The sequence below is a fragment of the Podarcis vaucheri genome (assembly GCF_965113315.1).
Source record: "Podarcis vaucheri genome assembly, chromosome: 13".
Taxonomy (NCBI): Eukaryota; Metazoa; Chordata; class Lepidosauria; order Squamata; family Lacertidae; genus Podarcis; species Podarcis vaucheri.
In genome coordinates, this window is record NC_138751.1 from 17964491 (window position 1) to 17982057 (window position 17567).

Sequence of the window (17567 nt, forward strand, 5' to 3'; positions counted from 1 at the left end):
TACTGATGCCTTTTCTGTTTGGATCTGTATTTCACTTGTTTATTTCTGTTGTGCCATTTGAGTTGGTCGATAGATGTTTGGATGCATGTCTGAAAATCAATGGAGATGATTGGGTGTACATCTGAAAATCAGTAAAGATGATTTGAAAATAGTACAACCAAGCAGTCCACATTCCCTCTCCAAGAATCCTGGGAATTGTTGCCCCTTTTGTTGCTGTTTAGTCTTTTAGTCGTGTCTGACACTTTGTGACCCCCTAGACCAGAGCACGCCAGGCACTCCTATCTTCCACTGCCTCCCGCAGTTTGGTCAAACTCCTGCTGGTAGCTTTGAGAACACTGTCCAACCATCTCATTCTCTGTTGCCCCTTCTCCTTGTGCCCTCCATCTTTCCCAACATCAGGGTCTTTTCCAGGGAGTCTTCTCTTCTCATGAGGTGGCCAAAGTATTGGAGCCTCAGCTTCAGGATCTGTCCTTCCAGTGAGCACTCAGGGCTGATTTCCTTCAGAATGGATAGGTTTGATCTTCTTGCAGTCCATGGGACTCTCAAGAGTCTCCTCCAGCACCATAAGTCAAAAGCATCAATTATTCGGCGATCAGCCTTCTTTATGGTCCAGCTCTCACTTCCATACATCACTAGTGGAAAAACCATAGCTTTTACTATACGGACCTTTGTTGCCAAGGTGATGTCTTTGCTTTTTAAGATGCTGTCTAGGTTTGTCATTGCTTTTCTCCCAAGAAGCAGGCATTTTTTAATTTCGTGACTGCTGTCGCCATCTGCCGTGATCATGGAGCCCAAGAAAGTAAAATCTCTCACTGCCTCCATTTCTTTCCCTTCTATTTGCCAGGAGGTGATGGGACCAGTGGCCATGATCTTTGTGTTTGTTTTTTTTTTGATGTTGTGCTTCAGACCATATTTTGCACTCTCTTCTTTCACCCTCATTAAAAGGTTCTTTAATTCCACCTCACTTTCTGCCAAGGTTGTGTCATCTGCACACCTGAAGTTGTTCGTATTTCTTCTGGCAATCTTAATTCCGGTTTGGGGTTTATCCAGTCCAGCCTTTTGCATGATGAATTCTGCATATAAGTTAAATAAGCAGGGGGACAGTATGCAGCTTTGTTGTACTCCTCTCCCAATTTTGAACCAATCAATTATTCCATATCCAGTTACACCTTATGAACTACAATTCCCAGCACCCTTAACAAACCCCAAGGGTCATTGAGTCCAACCCCTGGCAATGCAGGGATCTCAGCTAAAGCATCCATGACAGAGGGCCACCCAACTTCTGCTTAAAAATCTCCAAGGAAGGAGAGTCCACAACCTCTCGAGGGAGACTGTTCCACTGTTGAACAGCTCTTACTGTCAGAAGGTTCTTCCTGGTGTTTAGCTGAATTCTCCTTTCTTGTAACTTGAAGCCATTGGTTCGAGTTCTGCCCTCCAGAGCAGGAGAAAACAAGCTTGCTCCATGTGACAGCCCTTAAGGTACCGGTAGTTCAAGATGGCTATCATATGAGAAGCAACTTTGATATTTCCTTTAGTCTCTGCCTTCTAATCTGTTGGTTCTGTTATGGCTATTAAGTATGGACAGGTGCAGATTGCTGTGCCTGCAACTTGGTGTTTTGTTTTGTTTTTAACGACGCCTCCCCACCAAGAAGTGTGCAAAAGCACACAGTTTGGCAATTGTGAATTCGCAGTTCCCTGGTTTTGAGCAAATCAGGAGAGATAAAAAGTGAGGGATATTCCTCCCTTCCCGAGCACATCAGAAATATTTAGAAGCACAGCCAAAACAGAAATGAAAGCTTTGAGGAGTGTGCAGGCATGGAAAAGAGAAAAGCAGAAAATGACAATTGGTTCACATACCCCGAGTGGAGTGTTTAGGAGCCTGATGTTTCCCCCAAATATCAGATTATCATCATATCAGGCATGGGCATAGGCGGGGGGGCAGCTGTCCCCCCCAATGAATAAAAATAAATAAAAAGACATAGGTAACTGAGATTCTGTCCCCACAACAAGAGACCTGCTTCCCCCCCCAACAAAAGGCCTCACTACACCCATGTTATCAGGTAATCCCAAATTTTTTTGGGGGGAGCATCAGGATTGGTGTTTTTTGAGGACTATGGATGTGGGCTATGCAAATTAAATGGGACAAGCCCAAGACCCTCACAGAACTTAGTTTCTCATCTTTCTAGTGTTAAAGGAAACTTCTGCATTTTTTTTCTGCAGAAGTGAAAGTTTCATTTCTCAGCTTGCAAGTCGAAGAACAGAAACCAATAGTGTTGCAGTCTTGCTTCATCGGTGGAAATAGGCTAGACATAAGACTGGAGGCGAACCAGCTGGGCTACTGGCCCATGCAGGATGTGTAAGATAGGGCCCTTTGCCCTCCTTCTTAAACAGAGGGTCTTTCTTTCATCTCTAGCTGGAGAAGCCAGGGATTGAACTTGAGACCTTCTACAAGTACTTGTAAAGCAGTTGCCTTACCACTGAGCCATGTCTTTATGTTCCCACCTGAGTGTTGTAAATAATGGGTTGACTCTGGTGCAGGCACTGTAATACTGGTTGGCATCTGACTGTCTGAACAGACAATGGAGTGTGCCTCCGAGGGTGAAGTCAATCTGCGGTGTTAGCAGCACTGAAGTGCTGGGTTTCCTGCATCGGCACGGGGGTTGACTAGAGACCTTTGAGGCCCTTTCCAATTTTATTATCGGTGTGCCGACACATAATAGAGAAGAAAATGACCTGTCCCTGACCCCAAGATGTTTGCATCCTATGAAGCAGCATGGGGGGTAAAAAGGGGAGGACACTGAGACGAAGGATGTGGAGGAAGCTGTCAGGAAGTTGCTGCAATCTGGCCTGGATTTTAAGCAAGTACATGCCCTCCAACATTTCTCTGATGAAAATAGGGACATCCCACTCCATAATGATAATTTGACTATTTATACCCCACACATCTTATTGGGTTGCCCCAGCACTCTGGGCAGCTTCCAACATATACTGTATAAAAACATAACAAAACATTAAACATTACAAAACTTCCCTATACTGGATTGCCTTCAGATAGCTTGGGAGTCAGATAACTCCACATCATCCAACATTTCTCCAGTGAAAATAGGGACATCCTACCATACCTTCCAACATTTCTCCAATAAAAATAGGGACATCCTGAGGAAAAGCAGGACATTTCAGAATCAAATTAGAAACTGGGATGGCTTCTCCAAATTAGGAATGCCCCTGGAAAATAGGGGCACTTGGAGCGTCTGCAGGTAGGCAGGCAGGTGGGGGCTGCTTGAGGACAGAATCGGGTTGGTGGAGCTGTGCCCCATTTGCACTAATGAGCTAGGTTGCACTAGGCATATTGGGGGAAAGGCCTGGAAACACTGCTTGTCCAATATGGTATTTTTATTGGAATAAAATGTCTGGAATGGGATGTGTGTGCGTGCGCACACAACACCCACCCACAGCCTGAGTTCATGACTCTGCTGTACTGCTACCACAAGAGAAGAGAGAGGAGGAGGAGGAGGCAAGTGGCAAGTGTTTGCAGGTGACTTAACATTCCCACCCCTATTTTTCCTCTTTCCCTTTTGTAACAGGCAGCAAAAAGGGCAACAGAGTGTTGAGGATCACAGCACAAGCCTCAAGGGGAGAGAAAGTGCTGAAGGGGTAAGCAGCTGCACTACTCCAGACATTTTTCGATTGGGCTGATTATCTAGATCATAATATTTTCTTTTTTTAAGAGGGCACATAGGGGGACTTGGGGACCACAAAAACATTTTCACATACTGGTAACAATTGTATCAAGGGGAATGCAGGAGTAGTCAGTTTTAAAATAGACATATAAAAATAAATTAAAAGCATTTTTTTAAATGGACAAATTAGGGGGTCTCAGAAAATGTTTGGCATCTCAGTGAAGCAGTAAGGTGGAAGAAACATTATTAAGTTTTTAAAATTAATAGACAAATGGGGGGTGCTTGGTGCACCAGAAAAAAATGTTTGGTGTCACAGTATCAAAGCAAGGAAGCAGGCAGCAATATATATTTTTGAAAATGTGGGGAGGGAACTAAAATAAAATATTTAGGTAGGTTGTGGGTTTGCTGCCCTGATCTAGATCCATTTTAATCTGGGTTCGAGACTAGGTTCCATGCTAAAAAACACCTTGATCACCCTGCTGAATGACCAGCACTGGGAGAAGACATGCAGACAAGTGTGATCCAGTCAGTTTTCTTAAGCCTCTCTGCAGATTTCAGGATCACAACCACAGTAGCTTTCTCTAGCCTGGCTGTTCAGGATGGGAGCTGAAGCAACTTCGCTACAGTCGTTCTCATCCTACCTGCTGAAAGACTGTTTCCCAGAAACTGGTGCTGGAGGAACCTTCTGCTGAGGCCCACAATGCATGTTTTGTGAGGTTCTGTAAGGCTGTGTCTTCTTCCTCACTTTGTTTCAGCATTGCATGAGTCCACTGAGTGAAGTCATAGAATTGTAGCATTGTATAATTCCCTTTAATCCCACTGCTTATAACTCTTTCTCTCCCCACTCCCACTTACGTGTGTGTGTGTGTGTGTGTGTGTGTGAAGTTTAAGTGAGGCTTACATGTCATACATCTGGTGAAGTGGGTCGTAGTCCATGAAAGCTTATGCCACAATAAATGTGTTGGTCTTCCAGGTACCACAAGACTCTGCTGTTTTGCAGCAACATATTCTGCTGCCCCACTGGGAAGTGTTGATATTTCAGTACTGAATAATTTGAATAGCTATTTTAATTCCTCCCACCAAATGTTTTCTGTAGCAAACAGCAGGCTAAGGTGCCACTTTTTTCTTTCTTTTTTAACAGAAGCATGTCTTTGTTCCTGTAACAACTGCCCAACAGACAGAATGAAGAAGAAGCCCTGCTGGATCAGACCAAATGGCCATTTAATACAGCCTCCTCACAGCGGCCAACCAGATGCCTATAGAACATAAGCACAAAAGCCCTCTCCCCATTTCTGCTCCCTGGCAACTGATATTTCGGGAGACCATAAAGAAGAGCCCTGCTTATGGATTGAGCCAAAGGGTCTTTGGGTTGCCATACTTTGAAGAGAAAAAAAGAGGACATATTTGCCAACATCTACTTTTAACTATTTGAGGGACGCGGGTGGTGCTGTGGGTTAAACCACAGAGCCTAGGACTTGCCGATCAGAAGGATGGCGGTTCGAATCCCTGTGACGGGGTGAGCTCCTGTTGCTTGGTCCTTGGTCCTTGCTCCTGCCCACCTAGCAGTTCGAAAGCACGTCAAAGTACAAGTAGATAAATAAGTACCGCTCTGGCGGGAAGGTAAACGGTGTTTCCATGCACTGCTCCGGTTCAACAGAAGCAGCTTAGTCATGCTGGCCACATGACCTGGAAGCTGTACGCCGGCTCCCTCGGCCAATAAAGCGAGATGAGTGCCGCAACCCTCAGTCACGACTGGACCTAATGGTCAGGGGTCCCTTTACCCTTTACTTTTAACTATGGATCTCTATGGCGACTCTCATAATGAAAAAGAGGACCTGTCCTGGAAAAAGAGTATATGGCAACCCAGCATCCTGTAATCACAGTGGCCAACCAGATGCCTGTGGGAAGCAGAGCCTGATTGTAGAACATTAGCCACTAATAGCATGCTCCTCCATGGATTTGTCCGACTCACTTTTAAATGTTGGCTTTTTGCAATTTAGTAGCACCACAGAGAGCTTGCTGGGGAGACCATGCATTAAAAAGGGACTCAAAAATAACTTAAACAAGGTTTTAATAACAAAAACAAAAACTCCTTATACACTAAATACATCAACAACAAACCAGACCCAACCACCAACCCATCCCCCAGGGTAATGGGAGAGCTAGGTGCTGCTCCTTATATACTACACCCAATTGCCGACACAGCTTGATTAACACAACTCAGCAGCACCTGCTATGTTTCACAGCTGTAAGACTGGGGTCTCGTTATTTGCCCTGGCCCTTAAAGACATACACAACTTGTGAAGCAATAATGAACCTTCACATTTTAAAGTGACCATTCAACATTAAAGCCATCCAGTTTGGTGTTCTCCTGTGGGAGTGAATGCCAAAGTTTAACTATGGTATGCTTTGTTCAAGAAGTATAATAGAATCCTAGAGTTGCAAGGGACCGCGAGGGTCATCTCCTGTGATGCAGGAGTCTCTTCCCCAACGCGGGGCTGGAACCCACAACCCTGAGATTAAGAGCCTCAGGCTCTGCTGACTGAGCTAGCCTTTGGTTTGCCCCGAATCTTCCAACATACAGCTTCACATGGACCTACTGTTATGAGATCGGGAGACAAACTTAGCCTGTCCAGGTTCGCAAGATGCATATATTTATATATTTCTACCATGCTCCCCGCACCAAATGCCCTTTCCTCCTAAACTAAGAAGCTCAAAGCACTCAATTTTTTTTTGTGTGGGGGGGTACTTTTCAAGCTCTACAGTATCTTGTCTGAGTTGTGGAGACCAGAACTCTACACAATGTTCCCAGCATGGAAAAGGGGGGGGGGGTCTGCCCTTAACATCATCAGCGCAGGCGGCCAAGCGACGAGGAGAAACAGAAAGTCTTGGATTTCCACGACAAAGAGTCCTTTGGCACCAGAAAGACCAGCTGATTTAGTGTGGCGCTATCTGTCATGGAAGAAGACCACAGCTCCTCCGATGCGTGAATCCTCCTCCCAAAGAGGCGTCGAACTGGAATTGGCACACACGCATCCCCTGTCCCTTTAAAAGAGTTGCATAGAAGGGAGCGTTCTGTCAGACGCTGTTTCTCCCAGCACTGCAGCGCTGTGGTGGGAAAAGCCACGTCGAGGGGGGGGGGAATCTCCGTTCTCTGCAACTCTTAAAGGAACAGGATGACGACGACGACTCAAGACCCCCCCTGCACTGAGCAGGCAACCCTGGTTTGGGCTCTCCCGAGTCTTTCCAACCTTCCCCGGGAGGTTCTAGGCACTGGCGGGTCGGCGCTGGGACCCAGGAGGCGCTTCCGACTGGCGCGCTCGCCTTCTCCGCCGGGTCCATCTGCTGGGTCCGTGCGCCTCCCGGATGCCCGGCTCCGACCAGCCCGGCTCTTTTGTTCTGCAGCGGCCGGGCGGCGAGAGGTTTCCCACCGGACGCTCATCTCCCCACCCACCGCCGGCCCATTGAAACCTTCAGTTGCCGCAGATCACAATGCAAAACAGGTAATAGCCGCTGCCTATGCCTCCTGGTTTGGGTGGGTAGCTCTCTCCCTCGCCCCCCGCTCCCCCTTCCTGCCCAGCCTAGATCACAAATGGGGCGGGCGGGGAAAGCTTTGCAGCTCCGGGCGCTTCTCTGCAGGCTGGGGGCGCAAGGAGGAAGGGAGGGAGCAGGACCCTCGATCTGCGAGGTGGGCGAGAGATGGTTTGCATTGCAACGGGTCTGCTCCCTTTAAGCGAGACTTGTTTGCGTTTAAGGGATCGGGGTCGAGCCGGGGATTGTTGTGATGAAGATGATTTTAACGCAAATGGTTGTTCTAATGCATTCCTCCCCCTCTTACCGTTCCCTATCCAAGGGGAATCCAGCTCCCTTAGAAGCCCCTTCTGTTTATTTATTTATTATTATTTTTTAAATAATCCCAAATGCCTTCGGGCTGCCTCGTGATGGGAGTGAGGGAAGGGCACTCAGCACATGCCCAGAGGTGCCCTCTTCCCTATACTCGAGGAAAATCAGCCCAAAAACAAAACACAAAAGAGGGGGGCACTCAGGATCGTTCTAGAATCTGTCGCTAGATTCTGGAAGATTCATTGGCCCAAGGCTGCCAAAGTCTCAGTTCAGATTAAGCAACGAAGCTGGTTCTTATGTTATGGCTGTGACAGGGACTTGGTCACAGGAATTTAGCTGAAAGGTTGTGCATGACTCCCTTTTATCCAGTGTTAACAATCTGTAGGATTGGTGGATTGTGGAAATGAAATGAATTGGATGTTGCTGATGGGGGAATCTCTTTTCCTAATTCAAATTGACAGCAACATGGTGAATTTATACTCTCCCTATTCATCTTTTCTTTTCCCCCTTAACATTTCCAGTAGTGGATGCTGTTGGACTTTAGCGTTTGTTTGTTTAGAAAAGTGCAAAAGAGCTGGATTTGGCAACTTGATGCATAGCATGGTAGCTTTAAAATGAATCAACCAGGGTTGTTTTTTTAAAAGTATTTCTCAAAGTTAAATTTTGAAAGTAGGGTTAGAAAATGGTCAGAATTCAAACGCAATCCACTGAAACATTGCTAAGCTTCAGATCTGTGCAAAATGTAATTGCCGTTCTAGTCGGTTCTATTTTGTATTTCAACATATTTCTGTAGAACTGGACGAGCAGCATCTGGAGAAAGTATTTGCAGAGAGGCTGGGAGACTGCTCTTTATCAGCAGATACCAGTTAAAAATGTATTAATATTCTGCTTAGGCTGTTTTCTAGGGCTGTTTGGAAATGGGTTCCAGAGCAGAACAGACTCAGCTCTGAGTCCTGCATTATAGCTGTGCCAAGAGATACCTGCTAGGTTTGTCTCCTGGTAATACAGATCTACATCTAAGTAATGGCAAGAGGTAATTCCCAGCAGATAAGCAAGTGAGTTTCTGCAGCTGACATCTGCTGTATCTTGGGGATAGATGGCAACCCCCAAGGAGCCCTGGGAATTACATAGTTTGTGCAAACTATGTTTAGGGTACATATTCAAATGTCCTAAGCGTTCCTCCTTAACGTCTGTAAACAAGTCTGCTCTACTTGCAAAAGTGTGATGCACATTGCAATAAGGGATATAAGGCAAGGGTCACACATAGAATTGCAATCTCCTTCTTTCTATCCTTGCCTCAGAGTCAAAGCCCCCACCTCCTATGCATGATCAAACTTGGTTTCTTCTCAGTTATCTGGAATAGCTACCCAATCTGCATCCTTGGAATGGCTAATTCAGTTTAGAATTCCCACTTCACTCATGAGTGCATATTGAAAGCTGGAGGAAAACTGCACGCTTGATCTGCCCTGGGTTCTGGGTATGGCAGGATGGTTAAAATTAGATTATTGGTGTTAACAGATCTTAAGTATGAGTAGTGCAGACCCTCTTGCTGATGCAGTGCATGTTCAAGTTAGGGTACCCTCGCATGCAAATGTCATTAATGTACAGTGAATAACTATACACACAGTTATTCACAGATGTAAAATGCATGTCTTTGTGTATATGTTTTTGCTCACAGATACCTTGTAGACATATGCATGTTTGCATTCCCATCCACAAGAGAAGATATTATCTGCAAGACTCTCTTAAGACCAATTTAGACTGTGCACATGTGCAGACACTGTACACCATTATATCCATGCTCGAGTGCGTAGTCACACGCACAATTCAGTGTATATTTTAAAAGAACTGCACATACGGTTAGAGATTCAGGTAAGTGTGCACAGAGTGCACATATACAGTTAGGGTTTCTTTTAAATGTTTTAGATTTCAGCCCACTTTGGAGGAGGCATTAACTGGTGAGGAGGCTGGGGAATTGGAATCTCATTCATAGTTTATGTAACTTGAGGGTTAACCCTGCTGAGTTCAAAAGGAATCACTTCCGTAAATGTTGCACTCTTGATCTCTAAGATGCCTAGGGTACTAGCCAACGAAGCCATACTCCGAGTAGACCCACAGAAATCAGTGGGCCTACGCTGAGTGTGGCTCAGGTGGCTATCACCCCATGTCTTTTGGAATGAATACTTGGATGTATTCTTGGGGTCTGAAATGCAAAGATGGTAGTGGCGCTTATACTTTTGCAGAAGACCAAATGCATTGCTGGGGTGGCGGGGTCTTCCTGATGGGCTTCTCTGTGGTTCTCACTGTTCTCCCGTCTCCGCAGCGATGTCCCTGTAGCTGAACGCGCTCTTGTTCCTGGTGCCCAATGGAGCCATCTCACAGGTGGCATGTCGACAGGGGTGATGGGCATCCAGCGGAGCTGCAGGCAAAGGCTCGGGTGCTGGTGCCAGGCGGGAGTAGTTGGCCAAGAGCGGAAAACCATGGCAGCGTCGGGCTTGAAAACCAGGTGATAGAAACCTGCCCCCCAGTTCCTTGGGCTCACTATATGCAGACCCCACTCAGCAATGACAGCCCCCAGAACCACACGGCCTTAGAGGACAGGCCCTCTCATCCCGAGATCTACAGCATTGCCCTGTGGGGGCCCAAACTGCATTCGGCGCTGACCAGGCACAGAGGGGGGCGGTCCAGTGCACAGGCCTCCCCTCCCGTCTCCAAGCATCTGGATCCGCCAGGAGAGGGAGACGCCGCAGACGAAGGGTCCATGGTGTTGATTGATGCTGAAGGGGTGCCCCACACTGTGTCACGCCAAGAGGTCGAGCAGGCTGGGCAGATGCAATCCTCTGAGCCCGAGCTGTTGGCATCAGCCCCGCCGCCCCGGCAGCTGTACTTCTGCCCCATTTGCCTACGGACGTTCCTGTACCAGTCGGACCTGGAGCGCCACAGCATCACCCATTCGGAGAGCAAGCCGTACGTGTGCCGCGAGTGCGGCAAGGCTTTCAAGCGCTCGTCGCACCTTCAGAGGCACAAGCACATCCACACCGGCGAACGGCCCTTCAGTTGCCCGGTCTGCCGCAAGGGCTTCCGGGAATCTGGGGAGCTCCTGCGCCACCAGCGAGTCCACACCGGGGAGAAGCCGTACCAGTGCCAGATCTGCCGGTTGCGCTTCACGGAGCGCAACACCCTCCGCCGACACGCCAAGCGCAAGCACGCCCGTGAGACCTACTACCAGCGCTCCGTCGAGGAGGGAGGCGGCAGCTGGACGACGGCAGGAGACTGGGAATCGGAAGTGGTGGCGGGAAGCAGTGACTGGGGGCCGGAGGAACTTGGGAGTGGCTGGACCAATGAATCGGTGGAGGACTGGGTCGGGGATGGGAGCCACTGGGGAGAAGCTGCAGAAGGCGGGGCAGGAAGCACTCCAGTAGCTATGTCACAGATACCAGAGACAGAACACAGCAAGGACAAAGACAAGCCTGGGATCCAGCCCTCATAAATATGCAAAAACTAGGTTGGGCGGGGGGCACCAGGGACTGGGACATGAACTCTGCCCTGCAACTGTCTAAAAGGACTTAAACATCTGTAACTGCATTGAGACTTCCTGCCCCCTCAAGTGAGGGCATGAGACTGAGGATAGGACCGTTTCCTAGAGCTGCTCTAGAATATTATGGCCTTTGAAGTATCAATCGGTGGGCATCACCAAAGACTGGAGAATGCTACTGGTGGACAGGGAAACATAACTGTCCCCTCCTTCCAACAATTATATCATGACATCCAGAGCTGTTGAGGGATTGGAGAAACAGTGTTATGCGTTAAACTCTGTAGCAGAGTATAGCAAATGAAACTGGGGAATTTGCTGTTTCTTGTGGTTTCCCAGAGGAATGGGCACTGGGTGATGTGTGCTCCTCTCCCGGTTTGTACCAAACAAAATGCCGATACACGTTGGTCCTCTGTAAGATTATTTGCCCCATTCTGAGTTGCTTTCTTGGCTCCTCCATGCAGTGGGGCATTTTCAAGTTTGCAAACTTTTCAATGAATTAACATATGCAAAAGAGCAGTTGTCTCCCTTTTCCTCCTTCCCCTTTCTTCCCCTGCCCCCACCTTTCCAAAAAGTGTGGCCTAAGGTTTGGAGATCTCTCCCTCAGCCCATAATGTGCGTGCTTGAATCTAGAGTTTGAGGGAATTGAAATATCTGGGTACATGTGGAGTTCTATGTCTTTGTGTATATGTGTGTTTGCACTTCTCAATAGGTGTGAGGCAAAATCCTAATGTGTAGGCAGAGATCCAATTTGAATACGTGTCTGGAAGTGAAGGACTGAAAGGAAGGACAAGGGGAAGGACAACAAGCCCCAATCCCTCCCTTCTGCACACTGCAGCTTTCTCTCCTGTTTCCCTCTCAACATCCAGAGATGATGTGCGCTTAATACCTCAGTCCTAAACACATACACTTACAAGTAAATTGCATTCAAATCAGCCAGAATTACTTTTAAATAAATGTGTTTAGGGCTGAGGTGTTAGGTCCAGAGTGCCACATGAAGCAAGATCTTGACAAAGAATGAGCAGGGCAGATGTGCCGGTGCCACCACTGCACCACAAAGGATAACTCATGCTTTCTCTGGATCAAGTCTTGAAACATCAATGTTTTGTGAAAAGTGCTGAAAATTCTGTGAGGAATCTCAAGCCCCTTCACAGAACTTACATTTCCCACTACTGTACTTGTAGACTGTTCAACCCATAAACTTTTGGGCTTCTCATCTACAATTCCCCCCCCCCTAGCAAATTAAAAGAAGTGGGAGGCAGCAAGTTTACATAAACTCACAGTGTTCTCTTTGGGAAAGAACATGGCTGCTTTCAGTGGAGGCTCCCATTAGGGCAAATAGGGCAATGCCCCACCAACCTTAGTCTGCTTCCAGCCAGCTGCTAGCCGCCTGCCTTCTTACATACAAGCAGCCTGGGGTGGCTGTGCCTGTAGCAGCTTCCTCCTCCTTAGTCTCTGTGTTGCCCCTTGTAGAACTCACCAGGGGAAAGGAATAGGGACTAAACTAGAATTATTTGGCTCTGTATCTCGTTGGCTCTGGCTCCATCTACTTTTGGGCTCTCTGCTTTCTGCTGTACCAGTTCCAGTGTGTGACAGTCACCACTGGCTGTTTTAAATGGTCCCAAACAGAGCTAGCCCTACCATTAGGCAGAGTGGAGCAGCAGATTATGGGGAGATGAAGTGGCATCGAAGTGTTGGAGGTCACATCTGTGTGTGGCATACAACATGCTCTGCACCTTCTAAACTAGTCTGCTGACCTCAAGCATGGTGGAGGCTGATGTCCCGTTAGTTGCCAGTCCTCTTAGTTTCTGCGCATGGAATGAGAGGAGGCGCCATCTTGTCCTTCACCTCTGGTAGCAAATTGCCTTGTGTTGGACAGTGTCCCAATCAGGATATATTTGGAGGGAAGCAAAGGGGGAATTTGAGCTTTGGCAATGTCTGTCTTACATTTTGAAGGCAACTTCCCATACCAAACACAAGGCATCTCTTACAGGGCAGAACACATGGGAGGAAGTGTGTGAGAGAGCATGCTGCAGATGGAGAGAAATCAGCATGGCGATTCTCCATTATTTCTGTTTAAAAAGTGTAGGCTTTTGATACAGGAAATGGTTAGATTCCCAAAAGGGGCAATGTCTGCAGAACTGAGACCACACTGTAATATTACCGTGACCCCAAGTTTTATAATTATTTTACATATATTTGGCATGTGATGTACATGAGGGTTGGATGTTTTCTCCTGTCTTTATGCTGTTGCACTTGATCTGAACTGAGATTTGCCCAGGTGCGTGATTGCACAAGCATTCAATGACCTGCTTACAAGGTCACATCCTTGTACTCTGTGTTACATCAGTATGAAAATAGCTAACATTCCCTTTCTTCCTTCCTCACAACCATAACTGCGGGTTGAGTCTCCCATTTCATTTATGGCTGCTTCCTTCCAATTCCTTTCCTAAACAAAGTTCTTATTACACAAGTAACAAGCAGTGTAGAAGCAGCTTGAGAAATTGTTGGCTGCTCAGTCACAACTTATGAATGCACAGTGGCTCCCCATATGGATCTGCCACTATCAAGTGGTTTTCTTCATGGCACTGCAAAACACTCCTACCAGTGGTTTACAACATCTCAGAGAGAAAACAAGAGTGGAGGTCCAGTCTGCAAAGTGAGCCACTGCTCACTATTAATGACATAGAGCAATTCCCTTACTGATTCAGTTTCAAGTGGTGTGTCTGACAAGGTGTCTGTCCAAGCTGATGCTATATGAGAACTTTATGAACATCCTTGTGGCAGTTGGAGAAAGCAGGGTTGGTTGTAGTCACTCCATGCTACTGAAAATGATGTGGACCCCCACCTTTCTAAACTGCAGATGATAAGATAAAAAAAATCCCTTCCAGTAGCACCTTAAAGACCAACTAAGTTAGTTCTTGGTATGAGCTTTCGTGTGCATGCACACTTCTTCAGATACATTGTATATACATACAGTGTATCTGAAGAAGTGTGAATGCACACGAAAGCTCATACCAAGAACTAACTTAGTTGGTCTTTAAGGTGCTACTGGAAGGGATTTTTTTATTTTGACTATGGCAGACCAACACGGCTACCTATCTGTAACTGCAGATAATAAGAGGTGACATGGGTTGAACAGTCTGCATAAGGATATATGAGAGCACTCAAAAATTCATTTTTGTAGATACCACTGCTTGCACCTCCAGAATTTCTCTTGAAGCCTAATTTCCTGTATCAAAAGCCTAACAGGGAGCAGAGAAGGCTTCATTACAAGTGTGCCGTGTGTGTGTGTGTGTGTCAGTCAGAGAGAGGGAGGACAGAAGCTGGGATAACTCAGTCAGTAGATAATCTCAGGGTCATGGGTTTGAGCTCCGTGTTGGGCAAAAGATTCTTGCATTGCAGGGGTTGGACTAGATGGCCCTTGTGGTCCCTTCCAACTCTACAATTCTATAATTCTATGAAATGAGTGGACAAGAGGGTGCATGTATGTGTGTGAGTGCCTGTTTTCAGCAGAATGGCAAATTAAAACTAGCAATGTGGCGCGTGCGCGCACACACACACACAGTCTCCCATCCCTACTCTATTAGTCTCGCCTTTTTAAGCTTTAAAAAGGGAAGCCAATATTTAAAATCTTGCTCATGCTAGCTGTACTGTTATCAAGGTCATTTCTATTCTCCATAGACAACACTACAAGAGGCAGGGGAAGAATGTGTAAACACCCGCTCTGAAAATAATAATCATCTCGTCCTCCCTTCCACTGATGTTGCTAGCACTGGCAGGCCACTCAAAATTGCAGCTGGTGAAACTTTGTTTTCCATTTTGCCCTCTGAAACATGTGAGAGAACCTACCCACTTAAAGCCCTTTCCCCCAGCTAATTTCCTCCCCCTAGTGCCACCAGAGATGAAGACAGCGTGTTCCAGGTCCGAAACCTGACTAGCATTGTAAAATATGGCGCCCTGTTTCGTGGAGGCCTTGCTGCCCATCCAACAAGATTGCCTCTCTTCCCATCAAAGGCTCTCCCTCTCTCTCTCTCCCTCCGCAAACTGCATGTGAGCTGGAGGACTGGAGCCAAGCTTTTGCCTTGAACTACCTCCAGGGCTGTCTTGTATGCCCAGGCCTCCAAGTTATCTTTGTTGCCATGGAGACCACCTTGAGCGCACAGTTGGGATGTTACAAGCAGAATCTTTGTTAAGAAGGGCCTCAAGGCCTTGGCTGTCGTGAAGGCTGCAGAAGGATTAAATGGAAACACACTATCGCATCACTGTTCTCCTTTTTAGCCACGGGGATATGAAGCTCTTAAAAAAGAGAAACAAAATTATGGAAGCTGGGGTTTGGGATTCTCTCAGTGTAATACGCCATGCCAGGATTGTTTATGCCAGCTGGGTTTTTCCTCCTCTATGGGAGGTAGCCCAAGACATCTGTTAAACCACTGGTCCAGTCCACGCCACATGGTGGCTGCTGGTTTGGATTATTTGGAGGGGTTTGTTTTGGGAAGCTAATGCCACATTTAAAGACAGACAAATGGCCCTGTGGTGTTCTCTGTGAGGATGGTACTGACACCACGAGGACCTTTATCCACACAATATTGTCACTCAAAATGGCAGGCTGGCGGGGCTGCTTGGGAGGAGATTTGCTCAAAAACACCCAGACCGACTATCTGTTATTTAATGGCACTGTGTTTGAGGAGAAGTGATATGGAAGTTCTGCCTGTGGTTGTTTGGCTCACTGATTCACACATGCAGAGTTGATGCTCCAGTCCTCAGATGATAAATAGGCATTTGTCAACCACGCCTTAAAGAAAGAGACAAGAGTCTTAAGAGCTGGAGGTGAGGTTATCTGTACCTTTAGTACTCTCTTTCCCCCCGCTTCCTCCAGCCACACGCACAACAAAATCCAAAGAGAACCATTCAAATTAGAGCTATTTAAAACCTAAAGGTTCTGGTCTGTCCCTTTAATATACATTTATTGTATTTATAATTGTATTTTTATTTAAGAAATTATGTAATCTGCCTTGAGGGCCCAGTTTGGGGACTGAACGGTGGGATAAAAAAAACAACCCTTAAATAAACAGACTAAATAAAATTCCCCTCAGGTTTCCTGTGTTTCTGGATATGGAAGACTGAGTGCTGGTAATACACATATTTAATCTAAAAATAGCGGGGTCAGGGCTCCTTGCTAGATGCCATGCCTGCAGATGGTTTACAAGCAGTTGGAATCTCACTGGGCCAAAATTACATAACAGTAGGCTATATAACTATAATTTTTCTTCAGTGTTTTATCTCCCTGCTACTTTTTAGATATCTTTCAGAGAAGGGACGCTTCCCCTCACAAACATCAACGCATTTTTTAAAAAGTACCTCCTTACAGTTTCTACATGCTCAAAGTGCTATCAGTAGTGCCAGTATTTTTGAGCAGAAAATTGGGCATCTCTCCTAACCTGAGATAATGGTCACAATTCAGGGAACAGTTCTGAGGATACAGTGACAGTGATTACCCAGCTTGAGGCTAACTGATAAGGTGGGCTATATCTATATCATACATAAATGTGAAGTGTAAGTTCCTGGAACTTACCAAACCTTTGTGGAGTCTCCAATGGAAATCTATTTAACAACTTTAAGGGCCAAAACTTCAAAATGTTTAGCATTGTGAGCCCTTCTTCCATTCTAGCACACAGTGGCACCTCTTAAGGTGAGGAGAGTAAAGTAGACTGAAATTTGCTGTTCTGTGTGATTAAGTCTGCTTTTCTGAGGATGGGGAAATAGTCTTCTCCTCCTTGGTCCTGCTCTGTGCACATTTGCAGCCCACACTTGGCAGTACTCATCAAACTGAAGTGCCGTTGATGTTGCAGAATGAAAAGTCTGTTGGGTGAAGAATTTGACTCTCCAATTCAATTGCTTGAATGCTGATTGGTCATTGAGGGTATTAGATTTTTTTTTTAAAAAGAAGTAACTGAAGATTACATTCTTGATATACCTGTATTAAGCAGGCAGGATGTATCACGCTGGTTCATTGTGTGCCTGTTGAAATGTTATTTTGCGTCAACTGTTGTGGCAAAAGCTCTTAAGGTGCCACAGGTCCTTTTGCTGTTGTTTTCCGTGAAGTGCTCTTAGTAATTGGCAACACCATCCTAACCACGTGTTCTCAGAAGTCGGTCATATTGAATCCAATGGGGCTTACCGCCTGACAAGTTTGTTTAGAAAGTACGCAGACATTTACTTTAGAGCCAGTCATGCCCCACAATATTCATTTACTTAAAACATTTGTAGCTAAATCAAAAAATCCCAGGATGGTGTCCAGCAGTGTGAATAAAACCAATTCACAGGCAACATACAATTAAAAAAACTCCAAGAAATAAACATAATAATATAACTCAGCAAGACAACAACAATTTAAAACTGCAACCCCATTATCCATCCTTCCTATCGCTCACCCCAATTCCTGTGCCATTTGCCGGTTGCCTGGCAGGCAGATATATGGCAAATACGCGGCTTCTCAGCGCTTCGCCTCC

The 17567-nt window shown here is 46.3% G+C and overlaps 2 protein-coding genes and 1 long non-coding RNA gene across 8 annotated transcripts in view; 2 read left to right on the plus strand and 1 right to left on the minus strand.

Moving 5' to 3' along the window:
* LOC309517004 overlaps window positions 1-6483 on the plus strand; it is a 35031-nt gene extending 28548 nt beyond the window's left edge. For 2 of the 4 annotated variants that reach the window (XR_014213110.1, XR_014213112.1), the window contains 2 exons: window positions 3585-3654; window positions 4822-6483. This is a non-coding gene — a long non-coding RNA (uncharacterized lncRNA). Of the gene's footprint in view, window positions 1-2220; window positions 3655-4821 lie in introns of all 4 variants that reach the window. The other 2 variants (XR_014213111.1, XR_014213113.1) reach the window with 2 other exon arrangements.
* The window catches only part of TBRG1 (transforming growth factor beta regulator 1), a 202480-nt gene that overhangs the window by 112436 nt on the left and 72477 nt on the right, over window positions 1-17567 (minus strand). The gene's annotated exons all lie outside the window — the stretch shown is intronic.
* Window positions 6508-11569, plus strand: LOC309516988 (uncharacterized protein). Of its 3 annotated transcripts, none has more exons than XM_082195962.1 (2): window positions 6508-7183; window positions 9847-11569. In XM_082195962.1, the coding sequence occupies exon 2, from the start codon at window positions 9889-9891 to the stop codon at window positions 11011-11013; it is 1125 nt and encodes a 374-aa protein (XP_082052088.1). In that variant the 5' UTR covers window positions 6508-7183; window positions 9847-9888; the 3' UTR covers window positions 11014-11569. The 3 variants fall into 3 exon arrangements, with proteins under 3 accessions (XP_082052088.1, XP_082052089.1, XP_082052090.1); XM_082195963.1 differs by lacking the exon at window positions 6508-7183 and adding an exon at window positions 7232-7368; XM_082195964.1 differs by lacking the exon at window positions 6508-7183 and adding an exon at window positions 7390-9395.

Excerpts from the sequence above, each read along its gene's own strand:
- LOC309516988 (XM_082195962.1), top strand. The coding sequence starts at position 9,889 with ATGGAGCCATCTCACAGGTGGCATGTCGACAGGGGTGATGGGCATCCA.